At 36.7% G+C, this 22474-nt stretch overlaps 1 protein-coding gene across 2 annotated transcripts in view; it reads right to left on the bottom strand.

The window, feature by feature from the left end:
• DCBLD2 (discoidin, CUB and LCCL domain containing 2) overlaps nt 1-22474 on the bottom strand; it is a 90000-nt gene that overhangs the window by 11984 nt on the left and 55542 nt on the right. For both annotated transcript variants that reach the window (XM_004272617.4, XM_049710040.1), the window contains exons 4-12: nt 14379-14430; nt 12022-12094; nt 11567-11700; nt 9871-9911; nt 8772-8987; nt 7865-7989; nt 3118-3268; nt 2222-2308; nt 1950-2075 (exon numbers count right to left, since the gene is read on the bottom strand). In XM_004272617.4, coding sequence (XP_004272665.1) covers nt 1950-2075; nt 2222-2308; nt 3118-3268; nt 7865-7989; nt 8772-8987; nt 9871-9911; nt 11567-11700; nt 12022-12094; nt 14379-14430 — 1005 coding nt within the window. The remainder of the gene's footprint in view (nt 1-1949; nt 2076-2221; nt 2309-3117; nt 3269-7864; nt 7990-8771; nt 8988-9870; nt 9912-11566; nt 11701-12021; nt 12095-14378; nt 14431-22474) is intronic.

Here is a 22474-nt window from a genome sequence, read left to right as displayed (position 1 = left end):
TGCTACTGAGTGCTCCACTGAGGGAGGATCTGGACATTACAGCAGTGGCACAAATCTGACCATGACATGATTTGCACCAGCATCACTCTCAGCCTGGATGTAAAAATGGAGAAAGGAGAAGTGAATAAAACAGAAATCATGACTCAGGATAGAAAGGACTAAGAAATTAGAAAAGCAAATGCGCTTTATCCCTAAAATTTGTGAAATTGTAGAGAGAATAATCAGGTTCAGATGGATACAGTCTGACTTATTCAGAGGCATTAAAATATATGCTTAGGTTCAAAAAAACAATAAAAAGTTTACATACTACTGTTCCAAAGAAAAGGAGACAGGAGGTCTTCAACCAAAAAGACCTAGATGTTCTTCGTTATTTTAAAGATTACAGGGATCCTAGTTCCGGAAGAAAATGCTTTAAGAACCCTTTTAGTCCTAAGATTTTAAAATTCTATAATCAGATTTTAAGATGAACAACACTTTTAAATGACTGTTTTTCCATCTGGGTATGTGGTCTGGGATTCCACCTGAACGCATGCTTTCTGTAAATGGATAAGAAGCTCTTTGTGGGATGCTGAAATTTCTCGTCTCTGTCAACTCTTGCTTCTCTCTAGACTGGACAAAATAAATGTTGCCCCTGCCATTTCAAAGAGTTGCCACCAAGTCCTCAGCCACTACTCCCACCCGTGACTCTGCGCCCTGAGGGGAATTCAGGATGGAGAAAAACAGAATACTGGCTCTAAACAGTTAAGATACATATCAATGAATAATTTCAATGAGCTCAGACTCTTGCATCTTCCCACACATAGAAAAGCACTAAAATCATTAACTTGAGACGTCTGGTTTTTGTGATTAGCGGTAATTTTTTGATGTTTGACTACATTTTTTCCAGCATAAACCCCTATAAATCCTGGCTCCTCCCTCTTTGGAACAGTTTTTCAGAACAATCTGAGAGGCTGTATCCCAGGCTACTGTCCCCAGTAAGACCCTGAATAAAACATAATTCTCAACTTCTAGGTTGTGAGGTTTTGTTTTTCAGTCAATACTAGCTTTTCCTGCAGCATGAGAAAGAAATTGGTCTCTTTGGGAATACTTCAGAAGATAGGAAGGAAACTGACATGTAGGAAGTTGTAGAAAGTTATCTGAATCCAGGCAAATTTTCAGAAAATGAGAATGATTAAGTGCTATGTGGCACAAGTTACTCTGAATGAACTGCTTTCTCTTCTCTGTACTGTCCTGAAAATTAGTGTGCTTTTTATCTGTCAACACTGAAATTAATTCCTCCATGGCACTGATGCTTTTTGTTCCTGAATTCAACAGAAATTTTGTTTTCAAACTAGTAAAATAAAAAAACTACTATGTTTTATATATGTTAACACCTTATATACTAATAATTAAAAGCAAAATTTGAAAGTAAATTGAAAAACACACTATTTATAATCTGAAAATCTGTAAACATTTAAAAAAGAGACCAAATTTTTAAAATAAATGTTAACAGAGTATCTTTTTTTAAAAAAAAGTATGTATTTTCACCAAAACTTTTTTTTTCCTTCTTCCCTTTATCCTACCAAGTTCCCTATCCAGCAGATTAATGTATAATCAGAAAAAAAGTTTGTTTCCTGCTATGGTTTTAGTTATTTCTAGAAAAATTATCTTCCTAAGCCTGAGACTCCACATATTTAGCTATAGAGGGAAAAAAATCATAAGAGGAAGCCTAGAATACAGCAGCCATCTCTAAATATTTAAAGAACCATTTTACATAGTACCAGATAATAGAACTTAGAGCAATGCAGCCAGCTTTTTCTATAAGGTATGGAATCAAATTTTTTGCAATACTTAAAAAACAGAGGGAAAGAATCCTGAGCATTTAAAAGCTGGAAATGTTTCTGAAAACTTAAGTTAAAAACAAAAAAACTCACTACTATGAACAGGTATTAATTTTGGGGTTTGCATACCTTTGGTCACATTTGGAGTTATGGTGGTATTTTTGATTTCAGGAGTGGCAGTTGTTTGCTCTGTGTGTGCAGGAAATTCATTGCTACTTCGAGGTTGTAGTGGTTGAGTAAATTTGGGGGCACGACCTTGAAAAAAGTTTTAAAAACTTTTTATTCTTTAATCTATACCAGCTTGATTAAAATAGTTACTTTATAATGCTTTTAATATGTTTATGGAAAATTATACCACAAATCCAGGGAACATCAAATTCTCACATTTAAAGTAGGCATACCTTTGGCTATTTTTGGAGGGGCTGTAGTGTTTTTGAGGTCACTGCTGCTCCGAGGAGGTGGAGGCTGAGTAAGTTTTGGAGGACGACCTTGAAAAATGGTTTAGAAAAGTTTATACATTTTGCTTATAAAAATCATAGTTAAATATAGTAATTTTAAATGTCTTTAACATTTCCCAGAATACTTAATTCTGCACACTAATTTTAAATCTCAGAGAGAAATACGTCAGAAGGATAAATATACTCTGCATGAAATGCACAAATATATTGGGATTTCTGAGTTTTTAAATCATTAAATTGTCCGAAAAGAATCTTCTTAGGAAGGAAAATAACAGGGAGTCAGATGATGTTGAATGATAAAGCTGTAAAAATGTCGTTCACAGTATAATATACTACTCATTCAATTCATTTAATAAATACTTATGGAGGGCCCACTATGTGTCAGGCACTATGGTAGTTTGGGGGGATATAACAGTAAACAAAGTATTAAAATATTATATAATTTTGAAGGAAGTTATTCCCATTTTTAATTTATTCAAAGTAAAGGCACTTAGGCTAAGGTGACTTACAATCACCAGTGCTTATATGATACAAATATTCTACTACATGAGACCTGATTAAAAATTATTAAGGTTGAGACTACATTTGGAAAGCAATCTCATTGCATTATGTCATCAGTGACACCCTCTCTTTCTTCTTCCACTTGTAATTCTGGAAACCAGTTTGATATCTAATATGATATTTAACAGGGATAACTATTTCTTTTTAAAAATCCCTTTAAGAACATACTATAGAGTATAAACACTTACATTATTATTAATTAATTTCTCAGAGAACAGCACAGTCATTTTTAATTAATCCAGTGAAAACCACATGCCTTAAACATACTGTTGCTTTACCTTTAGGAATAAACTGACATCCAAGCAGTTCCACTTTCATGGCAATTTTCTGCTGCCATTGGGTAGGATTCACTCTAATAAAACGTGCAATAATTGGTGGCAAAAAGTTATTACGCACATCCTGGTGATAATCTTTGTTTCCTTGAAATATCTTTAAAAAACAACAAAAATTGGTACTTTACATCAACAGAGGCCAGGGCTAAACTGCTCCACTGAAACATGTTTTTGGTTTTTGCTCTGGACCTTAAATGAGTTCTGTAAAATGTGACATTAAGCATTAATTTCTAAGAAAATAAATTAATCATAATTTGGTAAAACTATTAAGCTGCACACTCTTCATAAAAATTTCATAGGAGGAAAATACTGAATATAGAAATGATTTTAAGATGACTTAAACATAACAAAAGTTCTAACTTGGCAATTTGGGAAGAAGGTTTCGGTTGCAGTGCACAGTACCTTGTATTAATGAATTAGTAACTCTAGTCCTGTGGAATCACCAACTATTTAAATATATTAATTTTATTTTCAAAGTAAAGCATAATTGAACATTTGAGGTCTTAGAGGAAATGCTGTACTGTGTACCTTTCATAATTTTTCTCTCAATAAATAGACTGAAAGTGAACATACACTAACAAACACATAACAGATACATAGCTCCGCCTACTGGAGAAACTATATAAACACAGTTCCCATATCATACATTTTCATTTCCTGCTATTTGAACCAGAAAAGTGACGCTGCCCACTGCCTAATTTAATAATCATAACTAAATAGCCACAAATGCATCACATGAATAATCCTTAGGCAAAAACATAATTTCAGGTGACTATTTCATTCCCTCAACTATTTCAAGCAAATAATAATAGTATCTCACACTGGAACAGCTCTTCATTATTTACAAAGCATCTTCATATAATTAACTCAGATGTTCTTCATGACAAGCCTACAAAATAGGCAGAACCCAGAACACTGCGGTTTATACAATGTAAGTGGACTACATAGCCAGTCAGTTTACAGCAGTGATTTGAATCTGTGTCTTCTGACTTAACCATAGGGCTCCACTAAGCAAAAAAGAGCCCTCCTCATTTCTTCAGGCCAAATTACCTAGGCAGTTTCTAAAGACCATCAATAAACAGATACCTGCCTAAAATCCAAGTGGTTTTTTCTCAGTTAATGTGAGAACAAGTAAATGTTTAACTCCTCAATCAAGTTATTTCCAAATATTATAGCTATTTTCTTCCTGGCTGATTCAAATGGCATTCGACTATAACCTTCTAAGATGATTTAATATCCTTCATTTTTAAAGAGGTCTGAAGTTACAATAATCTCTGAACTAGTAAGCTTCCATTATTTCCTCAGATATTACTCTCAAGTAAAATGAAGGCGATTCCTTGCAGTCTATTATATTAGTGGAACAGGAACAATAACTAAACATCATCATCTTAGGACATAAAAACTATCCCTGAAATTTTACTCCATACTGCCATCTCATCTTCATAAAAAACTTAAAGGAAAAAGATTTCATAAAAACTAAGTAAAAAGGATTTACATTTAATGTACAAGCATTTATTATGACCCCCCCCCCCCGTGTAATGTGGAGGCTCACAAGGTGCCACGAGGGTGAAATGGAAATGGAAGTCAAAGTTTTCACCCTCAAGGAACTTACATTTTATTGGATATTACCAAACACAAAAATGGCATACTATTAAAAAGCAATATATTATGAAAACAACTTGTATATACATTCCCATTTTCTGAAAACAAAACCAAAAGCAGCCTGAATCTTTGTGTATGTGCTCATGTATGTGTGCGTGCTTAGAAAGGGTATGAAAATGAATACATCAATTATCCCTGAGTTGGGAGTAGATGAGAGAGCAGATGGACAAACATAAGTGAGGCAAAAAAGACTGTTATTTCATATAATTCAATGTAAGGACTTCCACTTCTACCCACGACAGACTAACAGGGACTGGATTTATCCTTCTGCCTTAAAGATCTGAAAAATCAGATAAAATATATGAAACAATGGTTTTCAGAGGCTGGACAACAGGCAGCAAAGGGCAATACTCCCCAAGTGGAGGAAAACAAATGAGGTGAGCCCTTCTATTGCACCAGTATTGCCTGGAAAGAGCGTGGTGGTCTCCCTGAATTGAGGGAGAGCTCAGAGATGGAGAGGCTAAGGCAGCTAGAATTTGCAGGGCAGAGTGTGGGAGAGACAAGAATTACACAGAGACTTCTAGGGTCTGTTGGGGTTTCCCCTTACACCTTTAACTAAACTATCTGTGGATGGAAAAAAAACCACTAGAAAGGAACGGGAGAACAATTCTCAGGGCCATACAGGGCTGGGCCAGCTTATGTTGCCAACAGAGACTGGAGAAACCTCATATACATGGGACATTGGATTGAGTTCTTAGAACAGTATTGTCTCAGTAGTGGGGAAAAATTAGAACTAAAACTGCTCAGGTGCTGCCTAACAAACCTAAAATGTAAGCTTTGAAAAGATCACATGATTTCCAAGGAACCTAACTGCATCCCAGAATAAAGCTCAAAAATATTTAAAGGAGTAATAATAAAAAAAAGAAATCGAACACCAAGCAATATGAAGTTCACAATGTCTGGTAACCAATCAAAAATTACCAGGCATGTAAAATAGGACCCATAATATCTAACAATATATAAAGGTCCAGATATGACACGTTAGTATATAGTATTAGTAGACAAGGGCATTAAAAGGGTTATTATATACTCCGTATGTTTTAGACGTAAAGAAAAGGATGAGCATGTTAAGGAGAGACATGGAAGAAATTTTAAAAGCCAAAAACTAAATATCTAGAAGTGAAAAATACAATGTTGGAGATAAAATACACCAGATAGGATTAATAGCAGATCAGACACTGAAGAGGAATAGATTAATGAACTTAAAGATAAAACAATACAAATTTTCCAAACTGGGACATGGAAAGAAAAAGACTTGAAAAAAATAAACAGAGCATCAGTGAACTGATACATCTTCAAGATTCATAATCTTCACGTAGTTAGAACTGAGGAGGCAACATATTCAAGAAAAAAGGGCCTATAATTTTCCAAATCTGACAGAAATTATAACCCACAGATCCAAGACGCTCAAAGAAATCCAAGCAGAAGAAACATGAAGACAACTACACAAAGGTACATCATAATCAAATTGCTTAAAATAGGGCTTCCCTGGTGGCGCAGTGGTTGAGAGTCCGCCTGCCGATGCAGGGGACACAGGTTCGTGCCCTGGTCCGGGAAGATCCCACATGCCGTGGAGCGGCTGGGCCCGTGAGCCATGGCCACTGAGCCTGTGCGTCCAGAGCCTGTGCTCCGCAATGGGAGAGGCCACAACAGTGAGAGGCCCTCATATCGCAAAAAAAAAAAAAAAAAAAAAATTGCTTAAAATAAATTCTTGCTGAAAACAATGCAGACTAGAAAGCAATGGACCAGCATATTTAAAGTATTGAAAGAAAAAACTGTCAACCTAGTATTCTACACCCAGTGAAATTATCTTTCAAAAAGGAAGCCAAAAAAAGTTTTTCAGAAATATAATTCAGTGTTGTTAGATGTTTTAATAATATAAGCATGGATAATACTTATAATTTCAAAAAATTAACTATATTCTACAAGTATAACAAATATTATTGTACAAATAAATATGTATGTGCTAATAGTAAGAAGTAAGTTTGGGGGCATTAGGCAGAAGTAAGTTAGATTCAGAGACAATATTTTTATCTGCTTCAAGGGGTGGAGGCTCACCAAAGATTGAAGTTCATGTGATATCAAGCAGAAGAGAGGAAAGAAGGCCTTGAGTAACAGCTGAAGAGTTTAGATCCATATGAAAGATTAAAGGGAATCCCTGGAGTTTTTTGAACAGAGAGATGAGAAAAGTGGCAAGTGAAAATATATTAGCATATCATGTATATGATAGAGAACTGATAGTATCATAAAATTGAAACAAAACTCACAGGGAGGTTTCATTGAAAAAAATGTGCTCATAATTTCAATTCTAGATGAGAGGCATCCACCTTCCTTGGGGACAGGGACCCCTTGTGGTGGGTGGATCAGTGTCCAGGAGCCCAGGTGAAAGTAACAAACCTCTAGTTGATAGCCACCTCTACCTACTTGCTCTCTACCCCTAAGCATTGTCATTTTTTGCTAACTAGAACAACAGTTCATTATTACCACAGAAGTTAAGGAAATTCTTCAGGTGGAAAAAAAGTTGTTTTCTACGACAAAAGTTGGTGAGGTGATCTTGACATGACCTTTCTATAATATCCTACAATTTAATGCCCTTCTACCTTTAGCTCTTTTGTCCCCAACCCCGCTGGCCTACAGTAGAAATCTAGGAACAAGTTAGGCTCTACATCATTCTGTGGATTGATAAGAAAATCTTTTTAAGGACAAAAAATTAAAGTTCCTTTTTATTATTTCTTAATGAATTATTTAAACAAGTGAATTAAACTGTACTGGAAAAAAAAAAATCAGGCAAGTACTTACCCTTACAATCATCAAAAGGGACCTAGAAGCACTGAGAATTTCCTAACCACAGGTAGAAGGGTAAGGCCAATAACTAACACTACCTAAAATAACCAGAAGAGGGCAGAGTAAGACCAAATGATATTTAATTTTTATATCACACAGGAAGAGCTTCTGTGGCTTTTGGCAAAGGCCACCTACCCCCCATCCCCCTTTTTAATGTTCTTTAAAAATACTCTGGTAATCATTTTACCTTATCCTGCTCCACACCAGGCTCTCTGTACACAGTCCATCTCTGCCCATCATCACTGTACAGAATTCTGTAGGCTGACACATAGTAATTGTGCTCCACCATGGTGGAGCCGGTGGTTACAATGCCTGGGAATGGAGAGGTCCTTTTGTTAGTGCTCACGGTCTGATCTTTGAAGTTTGTTCATCATTGAAGCATTAACACCTAAAATGTACTGTTGAAACATTTTTGTCTCTGGCACATTACCATATCTAAGTGCACGTTTTCATCCTAATGGTAACTAAATCCTTGGCTTTGCTCCCTTGTAGAGACAAGAAGAACGATAGGCACACGTAAGGAAAGGACTATTGTATTTTGGCAGCTTGTGTTCATGACACTGCAAAATATAGTTCACCTACTGAGAAAGAATGACTTCCTGGGAATGAATAGATTAAAGAAGATTACTGGTATTATTTTTAGAACCAAAGCAAAATAAATCTAACAAAATTATCTAAACCAATCCTAACCAATTATTCTGACCATTTGTTAAGTTGCTCTAAATAATTAAATTTATACTTGGCACATGTGGAATATTATTTGTAGCACTTAAAATGGACTCCTTGAACACAAATTTCTCTTAATGACTATAGGAGATGGTTATTTCAGATGTCGCAAGATCCCTTTACCGAAACACGACCTTAAAAGAATCTCTTTACAATGAAAAGAAATGCTAGTAAGAATCAAATACCAACTCCTCTCCTTTGCCATGCTTTATAAAACCAACTTCGGTCAATATTAACACCAGTACACTAAACTTAAAACCATATAATTAAATTTGCAGTGACCTAATTTTCTATGAAATTCTTAGATGTCACCAGGTTTCCAAATGAAATTAGTATTATAAATCATCTAGAAAATTGTGTCTCTTAACCTGTGATCTTCTTTTCCTTATTCAGATCTATTTGCAACCACTGATATTCATCAGTGGCAAAAGCGGCCCAAGGAGGTCCAGGTTTTTTCAGCCTGGCCTTTTCGGGTTTCCAGCTGTTCTCTTGCCCTGTGTGGTCCGTCCACTCCAGCACAGATGATGCCGTTATTTGAGCATCGGCGATCACGCCAGATTCCATGCCCAGTGTTCCATAACAACCTGAAACAAAGAAGAAAGTAATTTGGTTTCCAGATATAAACTCAAAAATCTCTAAACACTTGCTCATTGGAATTGTTCTAATTGTTCCTTTAATTAACATACACTATGCTGACAATATACTGTACTAGAGGGTTTCAAAAGTATGCAAATGTTTCTTGGGTCTATGTCTTCGTGTCTCATCAGAGAACGTACAGACGTATTTATTCACAGCAGTAATCACTAGCTGAATGGCAACACATTACCCTCTCCCTGGGATACTCTCCCCAGAGGGCAACTCGCTCCCTTACCTCCTCCAGGTGTTTGCTCAGATGTCACATTCTCCATGAGGCCTGCCCCAACCAACATTAAACTTCGAACCTGTCCCTTCTGAACTGCCTGTCGTCTCATCTTTCCTTATTTTCTACATCTTTTATAATATTGTAAACAGGACGTTATAAACATTCATTTACTTATCCGCTGTTTATTGTCAATCTCTCACTTCCAGAATGTAAGCTCCAGGAAAGCACAATTTTGTTTATTCTGCTCACTTTTGTTTCACTAGCACCAGAACAGTGCCTGACAAATGAAAAAAGGCACTCAATATTTTCTGTTGATTGAGTTAATTACTTCAGACATATTCAAAATTCCCTTTTTCTAAGGTAACTTCCATGCTTACATGATCATTTCCCTATTAATATAAAACCTCCAGTTTATTCCATTCATTAAATTATAAAGCACGTCTTTTACCTCAGAGTTATTCGTGATAACTAAATGAGAAAGTGCAAAAAAACCCCAAAACCCAAAACCCAACCTAGCAATTGGCAAAGTGCCTGATGTACAGTGTTCAAAAAATACTGGCTATTATACAAATTATGATAAGTTATAAAGTCCATGAGAGGCTTACCACTTGTCTTAAATGTAAAAAGACTTGTAGATAAGTGTCCCCTGAAAGAGAGAAAGACTTTTTTTGTGACACTCATATAACCACATGATTTCCTCATATTTGTCTTAGCAAAGCTTTCTTTTGTTTTTATTTCACTAAGCACCATCTATGGCTATCTATTAGACAGCATAATCAATTTTCTCTACAAGTATCTAGTGCCTAGTTTCATATATGATTATGCAAGTGCATCCATGCAACCTTCAATATGTACTTATTTTATTTCTTTTTCATGAAATAAATTGATTCCTAAAGTGTTTCTGTGGCAATTGCTTTTTGGGAATATATAATGAAAAGTGTAATTCTCATAGAAAGAGGCTCAAGCTCCCTGGGGCAAACAGAAGAAAAGCTGGCTACTACTAAGAGAGACTGCATTGTTACAGGAAATCAATGTATCTAAGAAAAAGTTTCAGTGTTACAACGTAGCACTGCATTTGAATTTCAAAGTAACCGGCAGAATAGGTGCTTAGGGAGAGTGGAGGGGTGGGATTATTAGTTATTAGTTCACCATATGGCAGGTCAAAGGGCCCTAAGGAACTTGGAGGGATAAAATCATCAAAATCATCAGTGTATGCTCCTGCCTTTAGCACAACGCTCAAACCATCACAAATGGATGCAACCTGTCCGTTTTTTTAAATATGAAAGAGAGAACACATGAAAAAAATTCTTTCTAAAGGTGTAACAGTGGAAAGGAATGAAACAATCTGCATAAAATCATCCAGAAGAAACCAGAGGAAGGAAAGGTAGCTGACTCTAGAGCAGGGATGAGCAAATGACAGCCCATGCATGGCCTGTTTTGTATGGCCAGAAAGCTTAGAACAGTTTTTACATAGTTAAAAAGTTGTAAATAAAACAAAAAAGAATGAGTGACAGCCATGTGGCCCATAAAGTCTGAAATATTTGTTAGCTGGCTCTCTACAGAAAAAGTCTGCTGCCTCCTGCTTTATACTGTCTTGAGTATGGATCACACTCTTGGCCTTCTGAATGAAACTGGCCTAGGACCTGAAGAGAAGCTGGTTTCAATTACGCTTATTGTCTACAGGACCGAGCATGTCTAAGATGCAAGATTTACAAATAGATCACTCATACTATGGTTCTATTCAATGTTTCAATTTCTCCTGCTTTTGATGCCTAGTCTATGTTTTGTAATACAGTAAATCATAAATAACATGAAAATACATTCTTAAAATATTCTCTTGGGATGAGAGGGATTCATAATACTATCTCTGATTTATGTCAAAATTTGATTTATATTCAAAGCGTTTCAATTATCCTAATCCATCATGGGCCACACAGGCTATAAGGAACAGAGTAGTTAGTTATGCCTTCTGATCTTTAAAACGAAGTAAGGATTTGGCAATATACTTCTAGACTCACTCTGGGCTCTTTCAACACTTAGAAAAGAAGAAACAAATCACTCTTCCAAATGACTACCAACCTTTCTGACAGAGAACAAGCCAAGATAGCAAGACCTTGCCTGCGCTCGTCAATACACTCAGATATCGAGCACACAAAGGGTATTTCATGAACACCATCAACGTCTGTCCTTATCACACAAAGGTTATTTCGTGAACACCATCAACAGTGATACTGCTCAGGTCTAACTCATCCCTATCCCACCCCGTGCAACACGCTTATTATAAACAGCATATATACTTACACCACAGACGTTACGTTGTTAGCCAAAGAACTTTCATAGTACGGGATGCCTTTACTAATTACGACACTAATCCGGCCACCCAAAATGTTTGACACTACGCCTGCATGCACACCAGCCATGCACAATGGTGAGGACTTCAGGGAGGAAAGATAAAAGATTAGTTTTAAATTTTCTTTTGATAATTCATAAACAAGACACTTATACTTCTCCCTCTAGAAATTAATTGATCTGGGCAGTTTTCTTAATAAACATGGGATAGATTATTGATAATACAACACAGAACAGGTTTTTAGCAGAAGAAAAACAACAAAATGTTACATATTACTAAAAAGAAGTAATTCCTAGAAAATAAAAATCAAGATAAAGATACACAATAGATTACACATCTATCTATGAAGGAGTTCAAAAAAATGAAGTTTTATCATCACTTTAACATAAGTCTATATCCAACTTACATCTCTATATCCATGAGGGATTGTTCCAGATATCTCAGCAAAAGGAAGCAGACAACCAGCGGGGCAGTATTTGCTGTGAAATAAAAACAAGTTAAAGGGTATATAGTGCTGTACTTTCTGGGGAAAAAGACCAAAAAATGTCACTTACCCAGTTTTCAGTTCAATGTAAATACCATAATCTCACCACTCTGAGAGAACCACCACTTCTAAAAAGCCCTTAAGATTTTCTTCCAACCATTTACACGTCTTCACATACATATATACAAAAATTATTTCATATTCTACATACTGCTTTATTTTGCTTCATAATGAATGGCAGACATATTTCTCCTGTAAGAGCTATTCATATATTTAATAGCTACATTTGACTTTGTGGATGAGGCTCAATTTATTTCACCAGCTCTCTACTGATCAAATTTAAGTCGATTTAAAAAAAATGTTTGGCATTCATTTATTTACTCACTCACTCATCCACCTACCCACTTAACACATTTACATGAATGTCTATTACATTGTCTGTTAAGTGCTGGGCTGTGCTAGGTACCGGGTTTACAAAGGTCAACCAAGCAGATATGGTGCCAGCCTCACTGGGTTTACATTCCTGTGGTGGGAGAATACATTAAATGGATACTTTAGATTAATTAGATTATGATTAATTAGATTTAGATTATGATTATGCTATAAAGAAAAGGCACTCTATGAAATAACCGGGAGGAATCTAACAATAAAAGTAATACAAACATTCAGCAAACTTACTATGTCCCAGGCAACATTCTAAGTACACTTCAAGTCATCCACATAAGAACCCTACATGGTAGGTATTATTATTATCCTCATTTTACAGATGAGGAAACTGATGAGCTGTGTGCCCAGGTCACGCAGTTGTGTCGTGGTAGATGGGCTCCAGAGTTTGTGTTCATATGCAGGGCTCTGCACTGCCTCAGTCAGTGGATGGGGCTCTGACGAAGGGAAGCCTCAGCAGGGAACCACCGGCTGTCACTGGAACAGTGCAGGGATGTGCACCACAACCAGAAGGAAAAGCATGTCCCTGAGGCAGGATGGCCTGTGTGTGTCCGGAACCGAGGACAACCAGTGCAGGTAGAGTGCAGTGAGAAAGGTAAGGTTAGTCTGAGAGAAGCTTGGAAGGGGGGACAGGGATCAGATCATGCAGAAGCCAGGGGGGCTGTGGTGAGGAGTCTTGGAGTATATTTCTAAGTAAAAAGAGGACGTCAACAAAGGATTTTGATGGTCTATACATATCATCTGATTTTTATTTTTTTTTAAAAAGTTATTCTGGCTCCTGGAAAAAGAGACTGTAAGGGCCACGAATGGAGGATAAGACACTGTTAGGCAGTCCAGGCGAGAAAGGACGGCAGCTTGCATGTGGGTGGTGATGACGGAGCTGGAGAGTGGAGGGTCCAAGACAGCTGATCCTCTGGCAGGGCCGTGTGACATACACCGATGCCAGGGTTACCTCTGCTGGCCACAACCCCCGACGAAGGCTGAAGAGCCCCACCAGCCCACAGAGAGGGAACCATTCCTGAAGACAAAATGAAGGTTCTTTGGGGAGCAGTAGCAAGTTGGGGGAGGTGAGTGAGATGGGTCTTCAAAGATGAGAATGAATTTGCTAAACAGAGACGAATAAAGTGATTCCAGACAAAAGTTCTGAGAGCTCAGAGCAGTATAAATAATCCAGGGATGTTTCAACATGAGTACGTTAACGTGAGACTAGAAAAATGGCCCAAAGACTACTTGTGAAGGACCCTGAAAACCAGGCTAATGAATAGGGATGGGATTTTTTCATAATAAGTAGCTCCTGAAGATTTCAAAGCAGGGGAGTGATAGAATACAGATTTTAGAAAATAACTTGGCAGAATGTGAATGGCAGAAAAAAGCCAGCAAAGGTTAGAAAAGGGAAACCAATTACAAGTTAATCCTAGTCCAAGCAAGAGACAAGGGTGTAAAGCAGGGAAATGGTAGTATTAATAAAAATGCCACCTGGGTAAGAACAGTGAGGAATTCTCTAACAGCCTAAACCCTCCTGTTACTTCTTTTTGAGCAAAGATAAATGGATCTTCTACCTTTATTAGGAGTTTTGCCAGATTTTGAAGAGTGACTAATCCTACTTTTAAAGTATATCCAAATTATACTTCCATTGTGGAGAAGATTCAAATGCTAAAAGTTAAGGCAAAATTTAAACATGGCAACTCAGTGGTTTTACATAAGCTCTGGTTTACTGATGTCTCAGAACAATGATTATGAGTCACACCATATACATTAATCTTAAGTACATAAGATGAGGATGAAGTAGATGAAGAGTAACATTTAAGAAAAAAAAGTCACAAATATGGTCATACCTGAACTCAGGTTCCAAAAAACTGGATGCAGTGTCTAAACAAGTAATTAGATCTAGGAAAAAAAAAAACAAAAACGGATTCAATAATAATAGGTTTATTCTTGCTGAAACACCAACTGTTTCCAAACCCATATCATATTGTTCTAAATTTCAAAATCTTAACAGCTATCAAGGTAGTACTTTAACTTTTTATAAGGTTTTGGCAATCACAATTTCTTTAAGTATCTGGACTTCTGGGGCTATGTCTGCCCAATATTGAATACACCACATCGCCTCATAGAATCACGTATCACACACATGGACGGCACACAGATAAGTATAATTTATAGCCCTGAAGTAGCTTCTATAAAATATATTGATAGCTTCTGAAACAAATATTTCTTGTTACTATATGACTAAAAATGATCCTTTGCTGGTTATGCATGAGGGAAACAATAACAAATGAAAGGTGAGTTAATTCTGTGGCTCTAACTAACTGCAACTCAAAATCTGGTCCAGGAGTAGGACCAGCAGTGGCAGTATCTTCTGGGAAGTTACTAGAAATTCAAAAGTTTGAACACCATCTAGACCTACAGCATCTCTTGGCAGTGGGGCCCAGAAAGCTATTTTAACAAGTCCTCCAGGTAATTCTAAAGCACACTCTGCATAAGACAGAACTTTAAAGTTTTAACATTTCCTATCTTAAAATCAAATCTGTGTAAGAGCTAACCTTGTCTAATTAAGACCTAGGTCACAGGCTTGTGTAAAAAGGTGGCTTCTGGTTCAAACATTTCAGTGATTTCCTTCTGCTCTTAGGACAAAGGGCAAAGTCTTCAACACAGCCCCCAAGGTCCGACCTCAGTCTGGTTTTGCCGGTCTTGGCCTCTTTTCATACTAGCTTTCTTCCTCTTTCTCTGTGCTCTCGGCCAGGAAGGCGCTTCCACTATCCCTTCACCTGGCTCACTCCTCTCTAGATCTCAGCTTAACTGTCGCATCCCCTCAGAAGCTGTTCCTGATCTTCGCAAGTCAAACTGTGCTAGCACACAGTAGGCACTTAGGGATTTTTGGTTTAACAAATGGATGACTATTAGATGTTCTCATAGTACCATGTGTCGCATAAGAGTGATCTGCTGCAATCATTTTAGTGTTGATAAGCAACATCATTTTATGATGCCTAGCCCATGGGTAGTGACTGAGGCTGTCAGTCTTCACCTTTGTATCGCCAGCAGCAATCACAGCATATGGCATAACAGGAGGCTTTCTATCAACATTTATTGAATAAATGGACGAATAAAAGCTTCTGATTGTTAGCATGTTTGGCTAAGTCCAATCATGGACTAACCTGTAGGGGGAAAACCTGGAAGAAGGTCCTAAGCCAATCACAAAGGTGAGTGATTTCACCTATAAATGCTAGCCAAACACTGTGCCGAGGGTTCCCAATACACTGACAGAGATAACACCTCGCATTCTTCCCAGCACACTGAAGGTGTACAAATATTTGTTAAATCAATGGCAAGCACAGAATAACTGATTCTTCTATTTTACAATTCTGAAGAAAAATTATGTGTTTATTATCCAACTGGTATGTGTCTTGAAAGGACTAGAGCATAATAACTGTTAAACTAATAGGAAAGTGGTATTTTGAGAGAGATTACATGGATGAATATCTACATAGTACAGGTACTTGAATGATGATTAAGTTAAATCTGTATTTTAGGAGTTTAAGAGGATACATGCCTGGATAGAGGTTCACTATCACCTGGTTAACTGACTAGGAAAAGCAGACAAACTGAATTACCTGTATATTCTATAGATATTCCTGGCAATCTTTACACAGCATCAATAAGAACTGATTTTCCACTTTCCTGTTCCACCAAAAGAGTTTCCAACTTCTAAGATTAGAAACTGAACTTCTAAGATTAATAGCCTGGGATGAAAAGGTACCTGTGTGGTCCAATATGGCATTCAAGCCATAAGAAGACTGCCAGCTGGCCCTATTACCTTCAGGCTACATGCCAGAATCTCCTAGTCAACTATGGATATACTTGATTAGAAGAGGGCTTTATTATAATAAAGCCCATGCAGTGCTGAAACTCCAGATTTTGCACAAATGTATGCAACTCACTTGACCTTGCTCTCAAATTCCATGGGGGCTCAAAACAGCTCCCTAAGAGGAAAATACGAATTCCAAATGGAAAGCTATAAGGAGAGCCAAGAAGACAGAAGAAAAAGAAAGAAAGTCACGATTAGAGATTTTGACCTTTACAACTCCATGAAGGCAAAGAAAACATCAATTAAGCAGGGAATTGAGAAACTTTAAAACGTGTCTTTCTAGAAAGCTTCTCCCAAGTAAACAGCCTTCCAGAAAATCACTATTACTATAAGGCGCCCAGTTAACAAGAACACAGCCTAGGCAAGATGAATGCAACTCAAAGGGAACCATCTGACTCAAACTTCTCACAGCAATGTATAAGTTATCATAATGAATGGAATAGAACTGAGTCCAGAAATAAATCCTCAAATTTACAGTCATTGATTTCAACAAGGGTGCCAAGACAACTTAATGGGGGTAAAAATAGTCCTTTTAACAAATGATGCTGGGACAATTGAATATCCACATGCAAAAGAAAGAAACCGAACCCCTACCTCAGATCATATATAAAAGTTAACTCAGGGCTTCCCTGGTGGCGCAGCAGTTGAGAGTCCTCCTGCCGATGCAGGGGACACGGGTTCGCGCCCCGGTCTGGGAAGATCCCACATGCTGTGGAGCGGCTGGGCCCGTGAGCCATGGCCGCTGAGCCTGCGCGTCCGGAGCCTGTGCTCCGCAACGGGAGAGCCACAACAGTGAGAGGCCCGTGTACCGCAAAAAAAAAAAGCAAAGAAACAAAAAAATAAACAAACAAAAGTTAACTCAAGGTGGATCTAAATTCAAGAGCTAAAACTATAAAACACTTAGAAGAAAATATAGGTATAAATCTTGACTCTGGATTAAGCAACAGTTTCTTAGATATGACACCAAAAGCATAAGCAAATACATAAAAACACATAAACTGATTTCATCAAAATTTGAAATTGCTGTGCTTCAAAGAATGCTATCATGAACAAGAAAGATAAGCCAAAGAATGACAGAAAATATTTGCAAAGCATATATCTGATAAGGATCTAGTATTCAGAATACGTAAGCAATTATTACAACTAGACATTAAAAAGACAAATAACCCAATTTTTAAAAAAATATTTATTTATTTATTTGGCTGTGCCAAATCTTCAGTTGTGGCATGTGGGATCTAGTCCCTGACCAGGGATCGAACCCAGGCCCCCTGCATTGGGAGCTCGGAGTCTTAACCACTGCCGGGGAAGTCTCTAACCCAATTTTAAAAGGAGCTAAAGGATCTGAATAGACAGTTCTCCAATGAAGATATACAAATGGCTAATAAGCACATGAAAAGATACTCAACATGATTAAGTATCAGGGAAATAATAATAAAAATTACAGTGAGATACCACTTTATACCCACTAGGATGACTAGAATCAAAAAAACAGGTAACAAGTGTTGGCAAGGATGTGGAGAAACTGGAAACCTCATATATTGCTAGTGGAATTGTGAAATGGTGCAACTGCTTTGGAAAATGGTCTGTCAGTGCCTTAAAAGGGTAAATACAGAGGTACCATATGACCCAGCAATTCCACTACCAGGTATATACCCATGAAAATTTAGAACATGTGTCCATACAACACATGTACACAAATGTTCATCAACTGATGAATGGGTAAACAAAATGTGAAAGAAGTGGTATATTCATAAAATGAAATATTACCTGGCAATAAAAAGTAAGTGCTCATACATGCTACAACATGGATCAACTTCGAAAACATGCTAAGTGAAAGAAGCCAGTCACAAAAGAGCACATATTACATGATTTCACTTATATGAAATATCCAGAATAGGCAAATCTAGAGAGATAAAAGTAGATTAGGGGTAACCTAGGACTGGAGGGGGTTAAAGATTAGCGAATGGGTAGTGATTATTACTTGATTATTACTGACTACAGGGTTTCTTTTGTGGTGATGAAAACGGTCTAAAACTGACCGTGGTGATAACTGCACAACCCTAAATATACTGAAAATCAATGAACTGTATATTTTAAGTAGATGAATTGTACGGTATGCGAATTATCTCAATAAAACTATTATTAAAATCTTAAAAACAAGAAAGAAAAAGAAGCTATCATAGAAGTAGTAATAATTTCCTTTCATATACAGCATATTTGCATCGATGGATGAAATAAGCTTAGTAAAAGACAGAGCCAGGATTGGCAGTTTGTTTATTTATTCATTTGTTCATGCATTCAACAGTTTTTAATAAGTATGTATTATGATTAGGTGTTCTTCTAGGTGCTATAGATGGAGCAAAGAACAATCAGACAAAAATCCCTGCATATATGAAGTGTACCTCCTGTGGGGGTAAGAAAAAATAGACAATGTAAATAAGAAAAATATATAGTATATTAGTCGATAATAAATACACAAGAAAAATGAAGGAAGTTAGGGAAAGTTAAGGGGTTGCAATTTTAAGTAGAGTGGTCAGGGTAGGCCTTACTGAGAAGGAAGCATTTGAATAAAACTCTAAAACAGGTGAGGGAGTGAGGTATCAGGTATGTGGATAACGGAGAACAGTCAAAGGGAATCACAAAGGCCCTCAGAAGGAAGTGTGCCCAGCATTGTTGAGGCCAGAGCGAACAAGGGGAAGACAAGTAAGAGATGAAGCCAAACAAGTCATGAGAAGCCATATCCTAATGGTGTCTTGGAGGTAAGGACACTGGGCAGAATGAGATGGGACCTTCGATTTAATAGGATCACACTGATCACTGGGTTGAGAGTAGACTGAAGGGGAGAAAGGGCAGAAAGGGAGGAATCTCTTGCCATAATTGAGGTAAAAGTTGATGGTAACGTGAACTAGTGTAGCAGTGGAGGCCAAGAGATGTAGTCAAACTCTGATATACGTACGTATATATTCAGAGAGGTGGTGATGGATGTGAAGTTTGAGACAGAGTCAAACATAACTTGAAGGCTTCTGACCTGCGCTAATTAAAAGTATGCATTCCACGTAAAGTGCTTAGGGCAGTGATTATAATAATAAGTACTGATAAAGTACTCATTGTCAGCTCAATTATCAAGCTGGATCCACTCTAACACAATACTAGCACACAATACTAGAAAATCAGTGATAAATGTTCACAGTGAAGGGCAGTATTTAATTCACTCAGTTCTCAACTAAGAGCTTCTGGATGGGAATTTTTTTTTTTTTGGTAATTTTACTCCAATATTTAATACATACAAAAGAATACTTATAACATATACATTACTACACAAAACACCAAATATACTGTGAACTTCATTTGGGTGCTCTGGACAGCAGGGAATGGCAGCAGTAGTACGCAGAATGCCCTCAGGCATTCTGCTGAAGCTCACAGCACTCTATTCCCTCATTTCCCCCGCGCGGCCCAAAGAAGAGGTGGCATCTACAGTGCACATTCTACACTAGTTTTAGCAGCAGAGTCTAACCCAAAGTGAGTGTGATCATAATCCCGATAAAAAGAGCTGCTCTAACATCTGCCTTCCTTAACCTCAGAAGGCTTTAAAGAGGAGGCAGGCCTCCGTGGGGTTTTGAAGGCAGGATTATGTGACCATGAGGAAGAGCACAAGAAAAATACGAAAACAAAGATGAGCCAATAATCAACAACAGGATGACAGATTTCAGGGTTTTCTTAATGAAGACATCAACATCAGATTTTCTAAGACAGCTCTAACTTAGTTAGCAATATTACTATGAGGCATAATTGATATCCTATACACAGGGTTTTATTTAAAGTACAATTAAAATTTTTTCTAATATATAGTAACTGCATAGGCTTGGGAACTTCATAGTTATTCCATGAAATATTTTTTAAAACATGATACCTAATGTTAACCCACATGTAATACCATGAAAATATGATATTTTATAAGTTCACAAATAATAAAAAATATCAGCATATTGGCTACTAACTTAGAAATATTTTTGATTGACAGCACTGTCTATTCCTGAGATTAAAGGATTGTGAAAGAGATTTAGATTTTCCCCCAATTAATACTCTGTTTTGTGCTCTTGAATAAATTGAAAAGACTCTCAGCAGTGTCAGTACCCATCACTTACGAGAGTATATCACCAACTATATTAGCTGCAGGGTATAATTTTTGTCCAGCTGAAGCCATTTACTTCTGAGGGAAGGGATGCTTGAGTGCCTTTATTTATTCTAACTCAAGGAAGCATAAAGCACTGTAACTAAGTAATTATATTTACCAGAAAGAAGAAAATACACGAAGCAAGACAATGTATACTACAAATTCTTCTCCTTTATTTGCTCTGAAATTCTTTTAAATAACAAATTCCCCAGAAACTGAAGGGACCCGAGGTCATTCTTTCCCAATTCTCACTTTGTCAGCAACCTTGCATTGTAGGTGTACAGATAGCTACTTTGTTCAAGAGCTAGAGGATGTGGGACAAGGCTCATCTTTCTGCTAAATTCTTGTGTCAATATTATTGTGTGACCTTGGGAATAATTCCTTGTTTCCACGATAGGAACCTGGCACTGATTTGTACCATGTGCAATCCAGTGAAGGGAAATTTACATATATAATAATTTATATATGTAATCTACCGTGATTTACATAATTTACCGTGATTAAATTATACATAATTTACCGTGATTCAGCATCAACTAACATTTACTAAGTGGCAGATAATTTATGTGGTATTTTACATCTAATCTCCTTTTACATACTGAGAATAGAGAATAAATCTTGTTTCTCTTAGAAATATTACAATGCCATCTATGGAAGCTGAGTCCACAACAGGAGCTCAGGAAAAATTTTCTCCGATGAAAACAGTCAATTTTTTTTTTTCACAGATGATGCAGGCATGGCTCAGTTGCCTAAGCAATAAGTCAAATAGGCTACAAGCTACATATGGATAGATCAAACCCTCTCCACACCTAAATTTCTATACACTAAAAAATGAATATAAGACATATTAAAGACATTATAAGACATATTGAAATAACATAAGACATCTTATATTAAAATATAAGAGACATTAAAAATATTAAAGATTGTAAGACACATTAAAATTCTTTTGTAACCTAGTATCGAGGACACTAATAATATCTTAGTAAGAGTAGCAGTGAATGAATTTGTCCCCCGGATAGCACAAGATAGCACAAACACACACCTAGTCCCTTAAAAGAATTGCTAACTTACTAAAAAAAAAAAAAAACCAAAACACATAGAAGACACTTAAAATCATTAAGGTGCTCTTGAGGTTATCTGTCAGTCTGAAATAAACTCTATCTCATAAAGGTGAATTGCCTCTTTGGGTTATACCACCTTAACAAATTAATTTTGTTTATAAATTTCTCTGCAAAATTGGTAACACTTTATTCATCAGCACCTTTGTTGTACAAGTTGACATCAAAATACAGATATTTTTCTGCATGTATACACACAAACACTATACATATTCATTTGTGTATAAATAAGGACAAATCTAAAAATATGCATGTAAACTGAGACTTCATTAATAAAATCTTACTAAATAGTTTAAAAGTTTTAAAACGTTTGCCAGACACAACAACAAAAATTAGGAACACAACAGAAAAACTAAAAATAGAAACATAGCTAAGTGTAGCACTCAAAACAGAAAGGATCCTATAAAATTACTGTACAATTAAGGTAGCAAACAATCTAAGGAATTCATGCTCTATTTTCAAAACCAAAAACATCCCATGCAGGAAAAAAACAACCAGTTACAGAAATCTGGACTCTATTAGAAAGGAGTTCTCTATTCCGCCCCTATGTTTCATTTACAAGTTAATATAATCCGATGGAAGATGGAAGAAATGGAAAATATTTGCAAAAAAATGTGGTTAAAGAATGTAGCAATTAAAACCTTTTATACTATCGGTGTTAAGTCTAAAAATAACCCAGCATATAGCAATAATAACCCTGTCAAATGGGAATATTTGTCAGGCTCAGCTGTCCCCAAGTCCTAAGCACATTGTCAGGAGGCAATGAATAAA

The sequence above is a fragment of the Orcinus orca genome, chromosome 5 (assembly GCF_937001465.1).
Source record: "Orcinus orca chromosome 5, mOrcOrc1.1, whole genome shotgun sequence".
NCBI classification, from domain to species: domain Eukaryota; kingdom Metazoa; phylum Chordata; class Mammalia; order Artiodactyla; family Delphinidae; genus Orcinus; species Orcinus orca.
The sequence above is the reverse complement of the archived record's forward strand: the minus strand, read 5'-3'. Positions and strand labels throughout refer to the sequence as shown.